This window comes from Neopsephotus bourkii, unplaced genomic scaffold (genome assembly GCF_033783945.1).
Source record: "Neopsephotus bourkii isolate Nb327-2 ecotype Australia unplaced genomic scaffold, CSIRO-AGI_Nbou_v1 NB_690, whole genome shotgun sequence".
In the NCBI taxonomy this organism is placed as follows: Eukaryota; Metazoa; Chordata; class Aves; order Psittaciformes; family Psittacidae; genus Neopsephotus; species Neopsephotus bourkii.
This window is the reverse complement of record NW_026901189.1, coordinates 2872375-2890413: the sequence shown is the minus strand read 5'-3', so window position 1 is coordinate 2890413 and position 18039 is coordinate 2872375. Positions and strand designations below refer to the sequence as shown.

At 47.1% G+C, this 18039-nt stretch overlaps 1 protein-coding gene across 5 annotated transcripts; it reads left to right on the top strand.

The window, feature by feature from the left end:
• Window positions 1-1774: 1774 nt before the first annotated feature.
• On the top strand, window positions 1775-17707 carry PURG (purine rich element binding protein G). 5 transcript variants are annotated; one of them, XR_009725459.1, is made up of 3 exons: window positions 1775-1886; window positions 3068-4132; window positions 4244-4377. XR_009725459.1 is itself a non-coding variant. In XM_061353643.1 (3 exons), the coding sequence occupies exons 2-3, from the start codon at window positions 3081-3083 to the stop codon at window positions 16272-16274; spliced, it is 885 nt and encodes a 294-aa protein (XP_061209627.1). In that variant the 5' UTR covers window positions 1775-1886; window positions 3068-3080; the 3' UTR covers window positions 16275-17707. The 5 variants fall into 5 exon arrangements, 4 of the variants coding, with proteins under 4 accessions (XP_061209627.1, XP_061209628.1, XP_061209626.1 ...); XM_061353643.1 differs by lacking the exon at window positions 4244-4377 and adding an exon at window positions 16212-17707 and having other exon boundaries at window positions 3068-3902; XM_061353644.1 differs by having other exon boundaries at window positions 3068-3883; window positions 4244-4803.
• Window positions 17708-18039: the final 332 nt, after the last annotated feature.

Here is an 18039-nt window from a genome sequence, read left to right as displayed (position 1 = left end):
CGGGAGGAAGCAGAGACAGGACACCTGACCCAAACTGACCAAAGAGGTATTCCATACCACAGCACGTCATGCCCAGGGTGTAACTGGGAGATACTCAGAAGGACACTGGGTCTCCTGGGTCGGACTCGTTTTTCGGCAGGTGGTATCGTATTCTCTTGCCTTGTTATTTTCTCTTATTGTTGTTGGTGGTAGCAGTGGTGATTTGTGTTGTACATTGGTTGCTGGACTGTTCTTATCTCAACCCATGAGAGTTGCACTCTTTTGATTCTCCTCTCCGTCCCTCCGGGAGTGGGGAAAGAGGGAGCCCCCTGGGGGCAGGACACAGGCCTCGACTGCTTCCAGCCTGGCACCACTCACTGAGAGTGAGTGCACAAACTGTCTGGCTGGGTTTAAACCACAACACACCCCAACATGTTTGCCACAAAACCAGGTAAAAGCCCCAGAGCGCCTTCAGCAGCAACACCACACAAGCAAGCACCTCTCACCACGCCATCATCCACCTCACTAGTGTTACTCCAAGAAATTGCACTTACAAGCATGAGACCTGCCCTGAGCTGGCATCAGGATCCCCCAGGACAAATGGCAGCACAGATGGAGCTGTGGGAAAGCCTTCACACAGGGTCAAAACACCTCATTTCCTCACGGGAATTTCTTCCGCACCCGAACGTCCCTCACCTAGAATCACAGAATCAACCAGGTTGGAAAAGACCTTTAAGATCATCAAGTCCAATCATTAACCCAGCACTGCCAAGGCCACCACTAAACCATGTCACTAAGGGCCTCATCTACACAATCTATGAACACTTCAGGGATGGTGACTCCACCATTCCCTGGCAGCCTGTTCCAATACCTGATCACACTTTCAGGGAAGAAATTGTTCCTAATCTCCAATCCAACAACTTGGGGCTGTGTCTTGCCACTTGCTGTGTGGGAGAAGGGCCCAGCCACCTCCTAGCTCCATCCTCTTTTCAGGTAGAGTGCAATAAGGTCCCCCATGAGCCTTCTCTTCTCCAGACTACAACCCCCCCCCGCCCCCAGGTCCCTTAGCTGTTTCCCATCACACTTATTCTCCAGACCCTTCACGAGCTCCACTGTCCTTCTTTGGACCCGCTCCAGCACCTCAACGTCTTTGGGCGCACACCCCGCGAACCCTCCCAGGGGGCGGCTTGTACTCCTGGAGGGCTCCCTGCCTTCTTCCACCCGGTACCGCGGGACAGGAAAGCAGCGGCGCGACTCTTTCCCGGTGCCCAAGGCCCCGGCAGTGCTCGCAGCAGGCCGGAAAGGCGTCAGGACACCGCCCTCCGAGCACCGCCGGGCTCCATGGCGGCCCGTTCCCCTCATCGCTACCGAAGCGGGATCCCCCGCCCGCCGTGTGCCGGGTACCTGCGCCCCGCTCACGGACCCCACTGCGGTGCGGGTGCGAGCCCGGCCCCGAACACGGCGCCACCGACGAAGCACGCATAATGCGTCACCGCGCGTCGCGCTCTTAATACGTCACGAAGACAACGTGCTTCCCTCCCCCCATCTCCCAGGGCAGCGGGAGGTTACCCGAGGTGTCGCGCATGCGGAATGAGGCGGAGGCCGTGGGGCATTGTGGGTAGCGTAGTCCCGGTGCCGAGCGGGCCGCACAACCTCCGGCGAGCCCACGGCTCCCCCCGCGCTGGCACTGGCACTGGCACAGCCGCTGGCGCTGGCACTGGCACCGGCACCACCGCCCCCGTCGTCGTCGTCGTCGTCGTCCTCGGCCGGGCGGGGCTGGGGCGGGGCGGGGCGGGGCGGAGCGGACGGCGGGGGTGCGCCAGCCCGTGGCTCTGCGCGGCGGGGCTGCTGGCTGAGGGAGACGGCGGCGGCTGGTGAAGGGCAACGGCGGCGATGGGCGCTGTAGGGTGAGTGACCGGGTGTGGGGCAGTGCCGGGGCATGTGTGGTGCAGGAGGCCGGGCAGCGATGGGGCAGGAGATGCTGTGCTGAGGGCCACTGGGGGGGCAGTACTGGGGCACTGGGGGCATGCGGGGGCCTGTACTGGGAGCACTTGGAGCGGTATTGGGGCACTGGGGGCAGGGAGACAGTGCTGGGAGGCACTTGGGAGGGGCAGGAGATAAAGCTCTGGGAGCAGTGGGGCAGGTTATGCAGTGATGTGGAGCACTGGGGAGCAGTGCTGGGGGCAGTGGGGGGCCAGCACTGGGCATCACTAGGGGGCAGAAGGTGAAGCTCTGGGGACACTGGGGCAGGAGATGCAGTGATGTGGAGCATCTGGAGAGCAGTGATGGGGCAGGAGGGCAGTACTGGGGGGTAGAGAAGTAATACGGGGGGGGCAGGAGGTGAAGATCTGGGGGCACTGGGGCAGGAGATGCAGTGATGGATGGCACTGGGGAGCAGTGATGGGGTGAGGAGGGCAGTACTGGAGCCAGGAGGTACTACTTGGGGGGGCCAGGAGGTAAAACACTGGGGGCACCAGGGCAGGTTATGCGGTGACGGGGGCACTGGGGCGCAGTGCTGGGGCCGTGGAGGGGGAAGGAGTCCAGTACTGGGGGCAGGACATGAAGGTCTAGGGGCACTAGGAGGGCAATATTAGGGCTCTAGGAGTACCGGGGGGTAGTACTGGGACAGTGCTGGGGAGGACCCCAGTGCCCTCCCTCGGTGCCCTGGAGAGGAACAGCAGAGGAGTGTGATGGAAGGGAAACACAGCAGGATGGTGGAGGTACCCTGCAGTGGGGAGTAGGAGCCCCCAGGGGATGAGTGTCACAACCCTCCCAGTGGGGACACTCCAACCCTCCCCACTGGGGCTCCCACTCTCCACTGCAGGGCAGGGAGGGCTGCTGGATTGTGGGGACAGAGGGTGAGGGCACTAGGGCTGCTGGAAGGAAGACTCCCTTGGCAGGGAGCCGGAGGTGGGGAGGGGAACAGCACCCGGGATCCTTTTGCTGCGATGCTGCGTGCTGTGGCAGCGGAGAGGGATGCAGGCGGCTTTGTAGGGAGAGCAGCGCTGAACAGAGACACTGCTGAGAAGCCGAGCAGGCCCCTGGTGCTGATGTTGTCATCTGTGTCTCTGTTCTGTATTATTTCCAGCTGATTGGTAAAGATGGAAAGAGGGAGAGGAGGAGGAGGAAGGAACCTGGGAGGCTCTGGCCTGCACAGGAGCATTTATTCCCAGTCCCAGCAACAGTACCATTACCCAGCCTCCTCCCAGGGGGGCTGCATGGAGATCCAGGAGCTGGCCTCCAAGAGGGTGGACATCCAGAAGAAGCGCTTTTATCTGGATGTGAAACAGAGCTCCCGAGGCCGCTTCCTGAAGATCGCTGAGGTCTGGATAGGAAGAGGCAGGCAGGACAATATCAGGAAAAGCAAGCTGACCCTCTCCTTGTCTGTGGCTGCTGAGCTGAAGGACTGCCTGGGGGACTTCATCGAGCACTATGCCCACCTGGGCCTGAAAAGTGGTCACCGGCACGAGCAGAGCAATGGTAAAGAGCAGCATCCCCGGAGGCGGCAGCAGCACCCACCGCCTTCGCCTCCGGTGTCCGTTTGCTCTGAAGAGCACCCTCACAGCGTCCTCAAAACGGAGTACATCGAGAGGGACAACAGGAAGTATTACCTGGACCTGAAGGAGAACCAGCGAGGGCGCTTCTTGCGGATTAGACAAACCATGAGTAGAGGACCTGGCATGATGGGTTATTTTGGCCACAGCTTGGGACAGGAGCAGACGATCGTCCTGCCAGCGCAAGGGATGATTGAGTTCAGGGATGCTTTGGTCCAGCTGATAGAAGAATATGGCGAGGGGGACATAGAGGATCGCCGGGGGGCAGGTGATGAGCCTCCAGAGCTCCCCGAGGGCACCTCCTTCCGAGTGGACAACAAGCGCTTCTACTTCGACGTGGGATCCAACAGGTACGGCATTTTCCTGAAGGTAAGTGAGGTGAGGCCGCCCTACCGTAACACCATCACGGTTCCCTACAAAGCATGGACACGGTTTGGGGAAAATTTTATCAAGTACGAAGAAGAGATGAGGAGAATTTACAACAGCCATAAAGAAAAAAGAATGGACGCCAGAGGGGACAGTGGTGAAGAGCAGGAGGGTCTCGAATAGAGTGCATTGGACTGGCTGTCTGGCAAAATAAACAAAACAAGCAGAAATTGGTAAGAGGGACTGACCTAGAGTAATTCCAAGTTGCCCCTTTTGGTTTGTTGGGTTTTTTTATAAAGTCCTTTTCTGGTAGTTCTTGCTAACTCCAGTCTGTAATATTACAGGAGTCTGTTAAATTACACCCAAATCATCTCCATGTGTCTTACGAAAGTACCGACCTCCTGAGTCCGTCTGAGTCAGCTGCTTTGAGTGTTGAAGACTATGGAATTACACCTATCAGCATAAAACAAAATCTGGCACTCTGACCTTTTAAGTAGTATAGATAAGGCTTATGTTGCACTCCCAAAGTGATACAAAAGCAAACCAAACCCCAAACCTTATGCTGAAATGTATCAGTTTCTATGATGTTTTTTTCCGGAACTGAATTCTGCTTGTATTTGGTCCATAGGCTGAGCAGCGCATCCGTAGGGTTTATGGTAAAAATCAACTTTGTGTGAATTCCTGGAATGGGTATGAGGGGAAAGAGAGGTTTTTAAATTGGCAGCTGCTGGTTATTGAGTTTGAACTGATAGCCTGCATGGGTAAAACCCTGATAACTGGTCAGACCTTTATCACGTGCTGGTAAAGATTTGTTATTCATTCTGTAGTTTTGTGCTGAACAAATAAGCTGAATATCCTGGGATAGTGAAGCTGCACTCAAGCACTAAGCCTTCTGAATTAATGGCAATGAGTGTATGTGTTCTGCCCATGTTCATGCCCATGCTGGTGATTTCTTGGTTTTCATTTTCAATGCATTTGTCCAAAATGTGAAAAGGTATTTTCATAGTAGCTGTGTTACAGGTTCCATCAGGCAGGTGGGGATGGAGCTGGGGTTTGGGGGAGGAGGGGCCACCACGACTGAGGCTTTCTCCCAGATACGAGATTAATGCAGTCATGATGTTACCTGGCTTTCTCCTCCTGCAGCAAGAAAGACCTTGGGGCGGGTTTGGTGCACCACTAGGCTCCTATAAAAAGGCATCTCTCTCACATTTACTGGTGGCGCTTTGGAATTGGTGGTTTACGCCCAGTTGTTTTTTTGTCATGTTGATTTTACAGGTGGTGGTGGTGTTAGGAGATGGTATCTGTGCCCTGCCATCACCCCCTTCCCACCTGCTCAGAGCTTAAGGAGCAATTCAATTCCCAGTGGCCCACCATCAGTGGTTTCAGTGTCATCCCGCTGAAGTCTCTGGAGGGAAGATGTGTACAATTCCTTGTTTAGAAGATTGATGAAAGGTTTTGAAAAATCCTTATCATTGCTTAAAACATGAATACTCAACATAAGGGGCTTTTCCAGCCTTTGGGTGACCAGCTCCTTCCCCTCTGAAACCAGCGGAAATTTGATGGAGCTCCAGGTACTTCCAATAACATGTTGCCCACCTTTAAGATTCTTTTTAAGGAGTAATTAATGTGTCTTATCAAATATTTATCATAATTTGATTTGTTTTTTAACAGAATAGCCTAATGTTCATGTGGACCAGCTGTTCTCCCATGCAACCATGACATGGTTTTATTTATTTTTATTAAATCTCTTGAGAAATGTATTTATCTCCAACCAGACTGTTGATCACTTTTAGTCTGGACCCACCTGCACACTGCATGGCCATACTCAATCCAAATGCTATTACCTGCTAACATGATTAACCATAAGAGAAAAGTTGGGGATGCAGAGTTGGGAACCAAGAGGATAATCTGGACTTTAGTTTGGAAACTATAAACGAGTTGATCTGTTTTAACTTAAAAAAAAAAATAATTAAAAAAAAAGATAAAAAAAATAAAAAAAAAATCAAAGCTTGCACCAAAGTCACCGAAGAACCTTTAGGAAAGTGTTACAGTTGTGACAAGAAGTAAGTAATTTAATTTCACTGTTTTAGGTGATTCTCCCTTTAGGTAAAACTACACATAGCAGATACAGCAAGCAAGCTTTTGTCTTCATGTCAAGAATTCCCATCCACTTCAGGTTCTTTTTCAACTCTGGGAGAGATGTTCTCACCCCACCGCTTCAAATTATATCGGAGCATGACAGATCAGCTGAGAGTTGCAAGGAGTGCTGATTCATCATTGCTCTTAGGGCTTTGGTCCCAATGGTTTTAACAGGTCGATTGCAAACAAAATCAACATTAAAATAACTCTACATCCCATTATTGGTGTGAAACCAGAATTTAGTGAATGAGTCCTTGTTGCGCACATTAGCGTGTCGCTAACTGCTGCTGCCTGTCACAGTGCCTGGAGTTAAAAATTAACTTATATTCCAACAAACTGGAGCTATGAATGTACAAACCTTTTGCGTCCTCCTTTCCTCTCCTACCTGGCATTCTTCCCCTACGAGGTTAACATCTCCCCATCCCAGCCTACTTTTCCCTCAAGGGATCATAGAAGCTCCTATGTTGGAATTAGAGTGACCGTGTTGTGTTGTAAGTGATCATGCCTTCCCTGTGTTCCTTTAGCATCAGTGAGGAAAATACTTCGGATATATTGGGCAAAGTGATTGGAAAGGGATATTTTCTTCACCATTTTAAAAGAAAAAAGATGTGACATGGTTTTGCTTATCTGCCCATTTAAAAAAAAAATAATTATCTTTTGTTAATGGATTGGTCTTCCAATAGCATTAGTTAGATATCATCCAGGAATTCAGTGTCTGCTGGCTAGTGGGTCAGGCTTGGTTTTGGCACCCAGGTATCCCATAGGATCCACTAATAAATTGACTCTCCTGGAATGGGATGCACCTTAGTATCCAAAACTGGATCAGGATTTTCATGTTTGGAGCCAATTCCCCATGGGTAAACCACTAGCCATGGGTGTCCACCACAATGGAAAGCACCGATGTTTGCAGATGGAGGGTAATACAGTCCCACTGGAAATGTAGCAATGCAAGAAAGAATGGTGAGATTCATGAATGGGTCCCTTGTTATTTTTGGCAGCGTGTCTTCAGCTTAGGAGAGCAGTGATCATGTGGACTGCTCATGCACAGGAATGCCCCTGAATCGGCTCAGGAATGCCGAATCCCTAATGCATTTTAAATGTTCGTTCCTGATGCACTGAAACTGCCGTGTCCCTTAAACTTGAGAAAACACAAAGCTTATTTGCACTAGAAAGAACGGCCAAAAACAATCCTTAGGAGGACAGGGTGAAGAGCACCAGTCTGAACCTCTTTTTTTTTTTTTTCTCATGAGAGAATTTCCTGTTGAAGCCCTCACCTCTGTTTCAAAATTGTATGGTCCCAGCAGAAAGTCTGTCAGTTCAATAATGAAATTGTAAAGCACTTTATATTGTGTAAATAATAGTAGGAGCACGTTTCTGCTCCTGCTCTGGTAAGGGGATGCTTCACTAATGTAATCTAAGGCTGGAAGAAGCCGTCTCCTGCATGCATGTGTCTGTTAAGAGACCTATTGTACTTGTTTGGTCCAGCTCCACTCGTATGTTAGAGGAGGACAGGCACTATATTGAGAGTGGGTTGACTTAGTGCTTGCAGAGCTGCCAAGCATCCTCAGCTCTTCACCCTTTCTGCAAATTAGGCTGCCGATGATGCTGCCGAGGCTTAAAACCAAGGTTTTCCACCCATAGTCTCGACAAAGCTGACTCCAGCAGCTTCCTTGGGCTTGGTTTTTCCCACTGCTGGCACAGAAGATGTGGCAGTCCCTAAAAGCTTATGCTGGGTGGAAGTGGCTGCCTTGCATGCAGTTGTGTTGAGTTTTGCCCATCAAGCTGGCTTTCTAGATCAAGTAGAGGCAGGGGTGTGCTAGTGAAAGGTTGGGAAATGTTTTTGCACTGGAGCAGTGAGGGTGACCCACTGGGTGCTCCAAAGGAGATGGCAGAACCCACCGTGGTAGGTTCATCATGTCAAGTCTGGATGACGGACTCTACCCAGCAAGAAGCTGCAGCAGTTATTGGTAATCTACTTGTTGTTGTTAAGTGTTTCTTATCTGTATCCAATATATACAAATTCATGTCCACATATAGACATTAATATATTTATGTGAGTATGTTGTAGCCTGTAGTTGCTTGTAGCAAAATAATCTTATTTATCTGAACTACACAGTCTAAACAGAGGGTAGTTTTCTCCTACTGCTGGTCTGGATAAACACATGATTTCACGGAGAGCTGGTTGAACACTGTTTCATAGAATCACAGATTGGTTTGGGTTGAAAGGGACCTTAAAGCTCATCCAGTTCCAACCCCCTGCCATAAGCAGGGGCACCTTCCACTACACCAGGTGGCTCAAAGCCCTGTGTTTGCATGGACCTTGTAAGTTTTATGTGCCTTGTAAGCACTCTCATACCTTAGGTTTTTGACAAGGGTGCAAGGGAAAAAGTGGCCAAAAAATGTCAAAGCTCTTCCTTGAAGGCATCATGGAGGTAGGATGGGAGCTGTAAGGAAGAGGCAGCTGCAGGTACTGCCGGTCATATCGTGTTTCAATGCCATTTTACAGCCCCTAGCTCTCTGAATCTGCGCTACCATGTTCATAAAATCCCAGGTAGAAGGATTAAAAACCTGTCCGTTATTAAAAAAAAAAAAAGCAAGCAATTACCAAAATCAATGTCAGCACACCTTTTTCTGCTAAAGATGTCATTGTCTAATGACTTTGTATTTCCCCTATGGCCTGTTGAAGTGACCTAAGCTCACACTGAAGGGAGTTGGTAGTGGTTAGGAAGCCTACTCTTCACTTGACTTGCAGCCCTTTTGTCTGAGGATAGTAATTTTTATAGCAGAAAGAGGTTTATTATTATACGTTTTTATTGGGCAGATTTTTGCACCAGTTGGAAAATTAATTAAGAAGTTATTTTAGTTCTATGGCATTCCTACTTTTGCTGTACATACAGTATATATACACAATTCATCAGATAATTATTAAAGAGAAGTCTACCTTGCATTTAATTTTCTATCCTGCTTCCTCCAAAATTAAAACACCCTTTATTTTGTAATTATTTAACGTGTTGTGATGTCTAAAATTCACTTTTCCCGTCTTACCTCTCTATTCTCTTCAGGTAAAGGCTGTATTCAAAATAGTTTATCCAAGTAAGAGTGGAAATAAAGGCTACAGTGGAAGCTATGGAAGTAGCTTATGACATGACCAGTAGCCAAGCAAGGCTGTCACCCCACAGCCTTTGCCAAAACAAATCATCTCTCCAGTGTTGATTGCTCCAGCATTGGGAAGCAAAGTTTGCCCAGTGTATCCAAGATTTCCTGGGAGAGTGTGGTATGCCTCCATAGACGCCCAGCAGGCTGAGACCACAGACCATGACCCCTTGTTGGGGCATGTTGGTGGTGGGTTGAGGTGGCAGCAGGTTTAAGCCATTGTACCTAGTACAGTGGTACTGTATTAGTAATATGGTACTGTGTGCACAAGTTGTTTCCAAGCTGTAGGGCATGCTCTCCATTGGGCTCCCTGTTCTGCAAGATCTGGAGAAGCTTTCATGGGCTGACGCCAATTTTTCTTCCTAGTATCTTCTCGCACCTGTGTTCACTTCTCCACCTGTACTTCCACAAAGGCAACACTATATTAAAGTGTTGAGGTAAAATAAAATATTAGGAACTCCTGATTACGTGTATGAAGAATTGGTTTTCCAGAGATGTCAAAGCATAAACTGAGGTTTTAGAATCTGGGAGTCCTTTTGGCATTTCTGTGATGGATGTAATTAGACTGTTCCTTCTGTATGCTGAGGCATCATGTGAAATGTGAGCCCTCAGCCTCCGGGCTGTGTTATGTATGATAACATCTAGAAAGGTGTATGCTGGATGTACTTGCTGGCCTTTCCATGCTTATTGGATATGGTTTGTGCTTGTACTGTAATCAGAGGTACTGGTCTAGCCTCGAGGTGCCTGGCTGCCACCCCAATAAAACCATCATTAACAGTTTGCTAATCCATCTTCCTAATTGATAGGCTACCTCGAAAAGCTTGAGTTGGCAAATTGAAATTGCTAGCTTTGTAGAGAGTAGCCACTGTGAATAAAAGAATGACGTATTCCATCCTCTGCATTTCCCATCATCCGATGTACTGGTATTCAACAGGGCAGGATATTGGAGTTCCTGGTTAGAGATGGGTCAGCTGGTCAGTTGGGTTTCTTAACCATGGTGGAGGAAATCCATCCTGCAGGCAGAAGAAGTTTACACTTACCTGTATTTTTCATCTTGATCATTCACCATGCAGAGATTAATTGGAAGAAAAGATGGCCCTTCATGTGGGTTGCTGGAAGACAGCTAAGGCTTTTTGCCCAGCCCCACTAAGCACAATACTGCTCTAACATCTGTGAATTTATATGTGACACATGAATTAACAGAGAGAGGAGAAAGAGGGGAATATTAAACATATATATATGCCTATACCTATTAAAATATTTTTTTTTCCTGTTTCCAGTAGATCCTTCCTCTTGAGATGTTAAAATGGTAGCTGTCATCTTTTCTGTTTTCTGTATTGGAGATGTTCAACTTGCAATATGCGCACTCACAAGCAATATCAACTTACTATACTACTAACGTTAAATCTTTACACTACAGATTGCATGCAATAGAATATGCATCTCAAAACAGCAGAGAGTTACGTGGGATTAAAGACACAGGTTAACCTCAGAGCTCTTACAAGTATTCCCATCTGGTCACTGCTCTGAGCGTGTGTTGTTGGCACGACATGGAGGGAGAGGGGGAGTAAGAGCAGAGATAAGCACTTCCCACGAAGGCACAGGAACAAAAAGGCAGGAGGGGGTGGAAGGAAGCAAGGACAAGACTCATGTTCCAGGCAATCGCAGAGCATGATGATTGTTTTATTGGGAGGAATAAGTGGCACCATCAGCGCTGGAGTCCTGCAGAACTGGGGAAGGAGGTAGATCCTGGGAGGGGAGCATACAAGTGTTGGTGGCCTGTAATATTTGCTCCTGCCATCCCAATTTATGGATGCTTGTGTGCTTTTCACTGGAGCCTTGCATTCACTGCTCTGCCTGCCTCCTGCTCCAGGAACTAGCTGGGCTGTGTGATGGAGGGTTATGTTATCAATGGGGCAACTGCTCTTTTCCATTGCAGAAGTAAGGTGTTGCTGAAGGCTGGAGGGGAAAGAAAGCAGCTTTCAAGAAACACACCCTGAGCCTGTCCTTGCAAAGGGGTTTGTGTTGTTTTTAGCAAGACTTTGCAGATGACCACCACTTGTATCACCTGTGCACCAGCCTTGGTACCCTGAGGCCTGATGTACAAAAGTGGTTGGTGTTACCAGCTGTTGAAACCTGTTCTTTGCACAGTGAAGTGCTGTAATAATAGTGAGGACTCTAGAAAAGTTATTGGAATCTCAAGCTAGGCCTCTTGATAATGGAGACAGGGTCGCTTTGGGTTTATTCTGCCTGTGCCTATGTTCCTCACTGATAAAACAGGATGAATGATACCTCCCTACCTCAAAGGAAGTGATAAAGATGAGTGCATTTGGCGTTGGAGATTTTGTGATGCCCTGATATCAATCAATATTGATGATCTCTGAAAGCAAAACAAGAAGAAATTCATTGATACATATGCAGTGTTTGGAAGGTACATGTAGGTAAGGCTTAGACTGCATACAGAACAATGAATGAAAAAGAAACCTATATGGTGGAGGAGAAAGGAAAGTTACAAGATTGCATAATTAAGCTCTCTATGCATATGTCCAAAGCAGCTGGAATAAGGTTACTCAGATAATCCTTAGTTCTGGCACTTCCTGACCTTCACTTGTTCAATTTTCCAACTTCTTTTTTCTCCACTGTTTGTATGAAGATACATTAGTGGCCTGTTCATAACACCAAGTTGTATATTTGGGTTTTCAACCCTGAATGGAGTCTCACAAGCCTTTCAAGAACTCCTCCACCTCCAACATCCTTTCCAAGAAAGAGGAAGAATCAAAGAAGTCTAAAAAGCGAGGAGGACACTGTGTAAGATGTATTACAGTAGAACTGGCTGGGACCTCTGGAGAACATCATTTGTGGTCCCATATTCAGAGGTGGGACTAGCTAAACCCGACCCTTTCGTCACACTGGTTTTCAGCCAAACCAGCTACATAGTCTGCAGAAACTGACTCTAAAATTAAATTTCCAAGTACGAGGGTGCCTCTAATGGTACTTTCCAGGGTCTACACAGCAAAAAGCATCTTTATTTTACCCAAGTTGAACAACATGTAAAAAATCTGCCTTTTAAAATCTCTAGTCGTGGATATTCCCAGCCTCCCTCCCCAAGCCGTTTCAGTGGTTCACCTTGCACACCCTCAGATATTTTTCCTGCTGTCCACCTCTGTGTCCCTTGCTTCCATTTAATTCCAACGCTTTTTGTCTTACAGGCCATGCTCTCAAGAGGAAATATGGAAACAGTTTGTTCCCTTCCTTGCTGCAGCTCTTTTACATAATTAAAGACTGTTGTCAGGTCTCTCCTGCCTCCTTTTCTACACAGCGCCTTCCACCAAGAGTAGTTTTTAGCCCTAGTCATGTTCTTGTTGCTTCCTGATGAGTCTGTCTTTTTCTTGAATCCAGAATTACAGAATCCAGAATCAGGAGAGGTATTTTTACAGCTTCAAGTGGAAGGATTGCAAATGAACCAAGGTTTTCTACACCCAGTAGGATGTTTTTTTTTTTGCAACAGCTTACTTGGTGCTTCCAGACCGGTTTGTAACTCTGTGTCCTCCAAGGTCCTCTTTGGTAAAGCCACTACCAACTGAGACATTTCTCACTGTTCTCACCCTTCTTTAATAGTTTTAGAAAATCTGGGCTATTAAAATGCCAGAGCACGCATCTTCTACAAGCGTTTGCAATAGAAACCTGTTAGAAACTCTGCTGTATGTGGTAGTGCAGCAGAGCACTATCTATCATTCATGTCTCTGCTTATCTCTGAATTAGACATAGAAAAAAATAGCCCATCAACAGGCATTCTCCAAAATATTAAATACCCTCCTAAATATTAAATATGATGACACTTCCCCAACCTTCACAATAGAAGCAGTAACTCTTGCACTATCAAGATACCTGTTTAAATGCAAACGTAAAGAATGCATCTAGTGACAGTATAAGGTCTCAAATGTGCCAGTTGGTTTGGAAATACCTGCTTTCCCTTCTGTTCCCAAGTCTCCAAGCATTGTTACAGAAAAGTATAGTTTCATCATGCAATAATGTGAATAGTCACCAGAATATTTACATGAACTTTTCTAGCTTTAGCTAAGATTTTTGTCTGAACTGGCCCTCCTCTCTGCTCATTCTGCCTCTCCCATTTCCTCTCCTACCATCATCATTCATGCCCATGCTCCATCTTTCCCTCCTTTAACATTTGCAGGCTTTCTGATTTCCTGCAGTATTAGTTCAGTATGTCTGTTACTCATCTCTTACAAGTTAGTATTTCAAAGCAAAACCAGCCAGCAGTTGTATTTCAGTTCTTCCCAATCTTTCTAGCAGTAAAACACTCCATAGTGGAAGAGCTCGTTCTGCTTTTGAACAGAGTCAGAGCATCAGGTCATTACCAGGACCTGGGAAAAAATAATCCCCAAGTGAGCAAGAGACTCAGCATTGGCTGAGTTGAGTCCCAGGTAGTTCTGTGTTCCACAGGGATGTCATTCCTCCTTCCAGAGATGTTTTAAGCCCCTCTATTGATTTCCCAGGTGGGGGGCTGCACGTTATTTCACTCAGAGAGCCTTTTAGCTGCCTTGTCTTACATGGTTGTGTCGCCATCTTCCTGGCTGTGCTGCAATCAGAGCCCACCCAGCTATGCTGGATAATTACCTGAAGAACCCTGGATTTGGGTTTTTTCCCCAGTTCCCAGCAGCTTTGGCTGCACCGAAAGTTAATTGGAATTTCCTTAGTAACACTTTTACTGTGAGGAGATCTGGCACTTTTGTGTAAGAAAACTACAGAGGAGTTCCTCCTGTTCCATGTAGGTTCTCACACTGCTCTATAATCACTTAACATATATCCAAGCGCCTTCCAGATGTGCATTTAAGCCTATGACTAACTTCTGCCAAGCAGCCCTTGCTCTCTCTTTCCTCCTCTTCCTAGGGGAAAGGCTGAATGTGCCAGTGCAGTCCTGATATTTTTAACATAAATTAATTATCCCCGCTGTTTTGCGATCGATAACAGGGGTGAGCTGAAGCATGTTGTGTGTTGGTTTTTGCATCACTTCCCTCCATAAGAGGTGTTGAACAGGAGCTGGTTTGTCTCTGGAAATTCCCCTTTGTTGCTGCTTTGCAAATTGTCATTTTTGCTTAGAGCTTGGTGTGGAGAAGTTTCTAGTGCTGCTGAGTGATTGGGAGCTACCTAATGTAAAATGACCATCTCTTCCTCTGGGACACTCAAAAGGGGGAATCTGAGGACGGAGGCAGTACAGAGACAGAGGAATCTAAGGACAGAGACAGAAGAGAGGTGATGAAGCAGTACTCCGGATGAAGTGAAACTCAGTGTGCAGTCAACAGATGTATTTCTGTTTGGGATATGCTGAGCTGCCTCCAAGGACAGTCTCTGCTGAGACACCAATAAACCCTGAAAGGAGTTTGAAAACCATAGCATTGTGCCAGTGCTGCTTTTAAAACAGCTCTTCCCAGCTAGGCATCACAGCAGAGATGAGCAGAGGCCATTAACAGCTAAGAACAGAGGGCAATGCTTTGATTGAGTGCTTTGCAGTGGTATTTATCCTACATCCTATAACTCGGTTAATAAACACAGAACCTTTTCTTCTCTCTCCACCCTTGGTGGCAGGCTCAGGATTACACTAGTTTGCCTGTGTCCAGTAATTAGTCCGCCAGCCCAGGAAGGATCTGGGGGGCAGACTGCTATGTTTCTTCTGAGCTCTGATGCTTTTGCAAATTCACAATGGTAAATACCAGGGGGGAAGAACTGAACCCAAGGGCCAGCCCTGAAACTTTGACTAAGCCATCTCTGTTTTTCTAGCTGCTAAAAGCTCTTTGGCAAGGGGATTTTGTCAGCTGGGGTTAATTTAACATGTCTGTCTCCCGTTCCACCCCTAATTATAGAAAATTATTTTAAGTCCTGTAAAGCTGTAGTGTCTTCTGTTGTGATCAGTCTCCTTTCTCCCTGAGGTAGAAAAGGTTTTGTTAGGCCATTCCTGAAGGTTGTGTACACATCACTGTAGCTAGTGGTGAAGTTTTTTGATTTAACCTTTTTTAATAATCCCCCCCCCATCCTGATAAAATTAGAGAGAGTTTTTTGGCTCAAACACTTAAAAGCTGAGAATAGGCACTGTGTTTTACGAGGTGAACCAGTAATGCCTCTTATCTCAGAGCACATCCTTTAAACTGGCATTTTATTTCTTGCTCCACCTGATTGCAAAACATCAAGGCCACTAAAACAACACAGGTAGCCACCCCTGTATATGTTTATATAGCTTAGCGTATAGGGACATTTTCCTCTTGCTTTGCTCGCAGGGCCCAGTCCTGGTTGTTCTGTTCCTCTTCTGTTGACACCTGTTTGACCACTAAGGGTTATTTATCAGTCTGTTTCATGTCAAAAGCTCTAAATCTGTTTTTCTCTCAGAAATTCACCACTTCTTTTTAAGCCCTTCCTTATGAACCTATCTGGAATTGTTATCAAAGCCCAGATGGGCCTGAATTCCCTCTGTCCCCTTGCATTTTGCAGCCAGTGTAGGACAAAAAGATATATAGCTGGTTATATTTTTCCCAACTGGTCATTTTCTGTGTGTCTCTGTGGTGTGTGCTTTGGCCTTAACCATTCCATAAATCATGAAGGCATCCTGTCCTGCAGCTCTCACCTGCTTCTACAGCCATTGCATGGACAGTGGGACTTTGGGAGATACTAACTCTATGCTGAAGCAGATTCTTGTGGGGCTTGGGGTGATGCTGCAGCAATGGGGTAGTTATTTAACCTCACAACCATTCCCTTTGTGATCATTCTCATGTCAAGTAGGGTCGCATGAACCAGTTACCTGGGGCAGATTTGATCATATGCTGCTTGTAGCTAGCTGCTTCCTCCAAGCAGCTAGCATGCAGCATCTCATGATCCAGAGCACAAGGCAGACGTGCTGCCTGCTTTCTCCTCCCTGCAGCAGCAAACTTGCTTTTCTCACCTCTTTTCTGCTCTTAGGAGACATCCTCTAAAGTAGGGGTAACCTCCCGAAATTTGCTTATCCCCTTTTAGACAACACACAGGTTTCAGCAGCAGCCCGTGGTTTCTGAAAACTGCTTGCCATTTCCGAGATGATCCAAGAACGGGAAGGGACTGCAAGTCAAACCTGGCAAAGATGTGGTCACTTTTCCTGCTAACCTGTAAAGGAGAAGATGTCATCCCCAAAGTGTATCTGCGAGCCCCCCAGAATAGGAGCAGAAAGGCACAGGAGCAAGCTCTTGAGACATAAGCCAAGAGATAAAAAGAGTGAAGACTGACCCATGGCTTGGACTTTGTGGGCTGTTTTGGAGACCACAGCAACTCTCTGGGGTGGATGATTTATCATCCCCATTGTTTGTCTCCAAACCTTCCCCTGAGATAGGCTCTGAAGCACCTTCCTGCAGGGAAATGCAGCTTTCTCAGTCCCTCTGTCACAGGAGCAGAAAGAGAAATGACCAGCCAGAAGATCCTCTTAACTTCCTCACCTTCTCAGGTTCTCCACAAAGTGAAGTTCACCCTCCTCCTTCATCCTGCAGCCCTTGAGCTGTGGCAGTAAGCCCTAGAGGTGCTTTCTCTGGTTGTTCAAAAACCCTACACTGACCTTGGCGAGACTGAAGATACTGTGCAAAAGAGAATGTGCAAGAGGCTTAAACATGGGAATTTTTCACTTGTCTCAGCCTAAACACTAGCCTCCTCCTCCAGGCTTTCAGTCTTCCAAGAGGTTCCCACCTTTCCAGCCAAGCACTTTGTTTCCTAGAAGAAGAAAACTCGGTAGTTTTGTGCTAGCAACAGCTGGATTCCTCTTTTACTAGTGAAGACATTTTCTCCCTCCCCTTTGAATGTTGCATGAATGCAGAAATAATGTGAAATAAGAGTTGTAATGCTGAAAGGAGTGATTGGAACAGAGAGTTCCTCTGGATAGGGTTTGATGCAATTTGGAGCTGCCTGTAGAAGACTGGCTGGAAGGTAAACTGATTTGTGCTAAAAAAGCTGGTGCTGTTAAATTATGTTAGTGATTCTTTACTAGACAGCCCAAAGTAGCTTTTTCTTGACCTCTGACCTCTAAGAAAGATAACTATATTTCTGATCTTACATTGAAAGTGCAATTTGTGCTGGAAGAAACTTACATTCTTTAGAAACCCTCTCAGGATGGCACTTACTGTCAAAAACATTGCATGGAAACTTATGGAAAGCAAACCAAAAGTCACACATATATATCAACACCAGATGTTGTTGCTGAGCTAACCAATGACACTAAATTCAGGTTAAATACAAGTTCTAATCCATCTTTCTGCCTTCATGGCAGAACACACGTCCCAACACAAGAGGAATGTGGACCTGCCCCAGCGAGTCTAGAGGAGGCCATGGAGATGCTGTGAGGGCTGGAGCACCTCTGCTCTGGAGACAGGCCGAGAGAGCTGGGCTTCTTCAGCCTGGAGAAGAGAAGGCTCCAGGGAGACCTCAGAGCAGCTCCCAGTGCCTAAATTAGGGGCCAGCAAGAAATCTGAAGAGGGGCTTTGGACAAGGGACAGGGCAGGGCAGTGTTCAAGGCCAGGTTGGATGGGGTTTAGAGCAACATGCCCTAGTGGAAGGTGTCCCTGCCCATGGCAGGGGTTAGAACTAGTTGAGCTTTAGGGTCCCTTCTAACCCAAACCAGGCTGTGATTCTGTGTCAATACAGAATTTGCAATATAGGCCCATATGAGGTGGTAGATCCTGAGCTGGGTATTGAGTTGGAGGGGTGCATTTTGAGGGCAGTACTTACGTCTCCAGCTGTTGTCTAGGATCCTATAGCTTTTGGTACAGCAGGAAAAAAAAATATTTCTAGTTGAATTTCAACTGTTTTCTGCCAAGCTACCCAC

Bases quoted from the DNA above. Each gene is read 5' to 3' on its own strand.
- PURG (XM_061353641.1), top strand. From the start codon at position 3,081: ATGGAAAGAGGGAGAGGAGGAGGAGGAAGGAACCTGGGAGGCTCTGGC.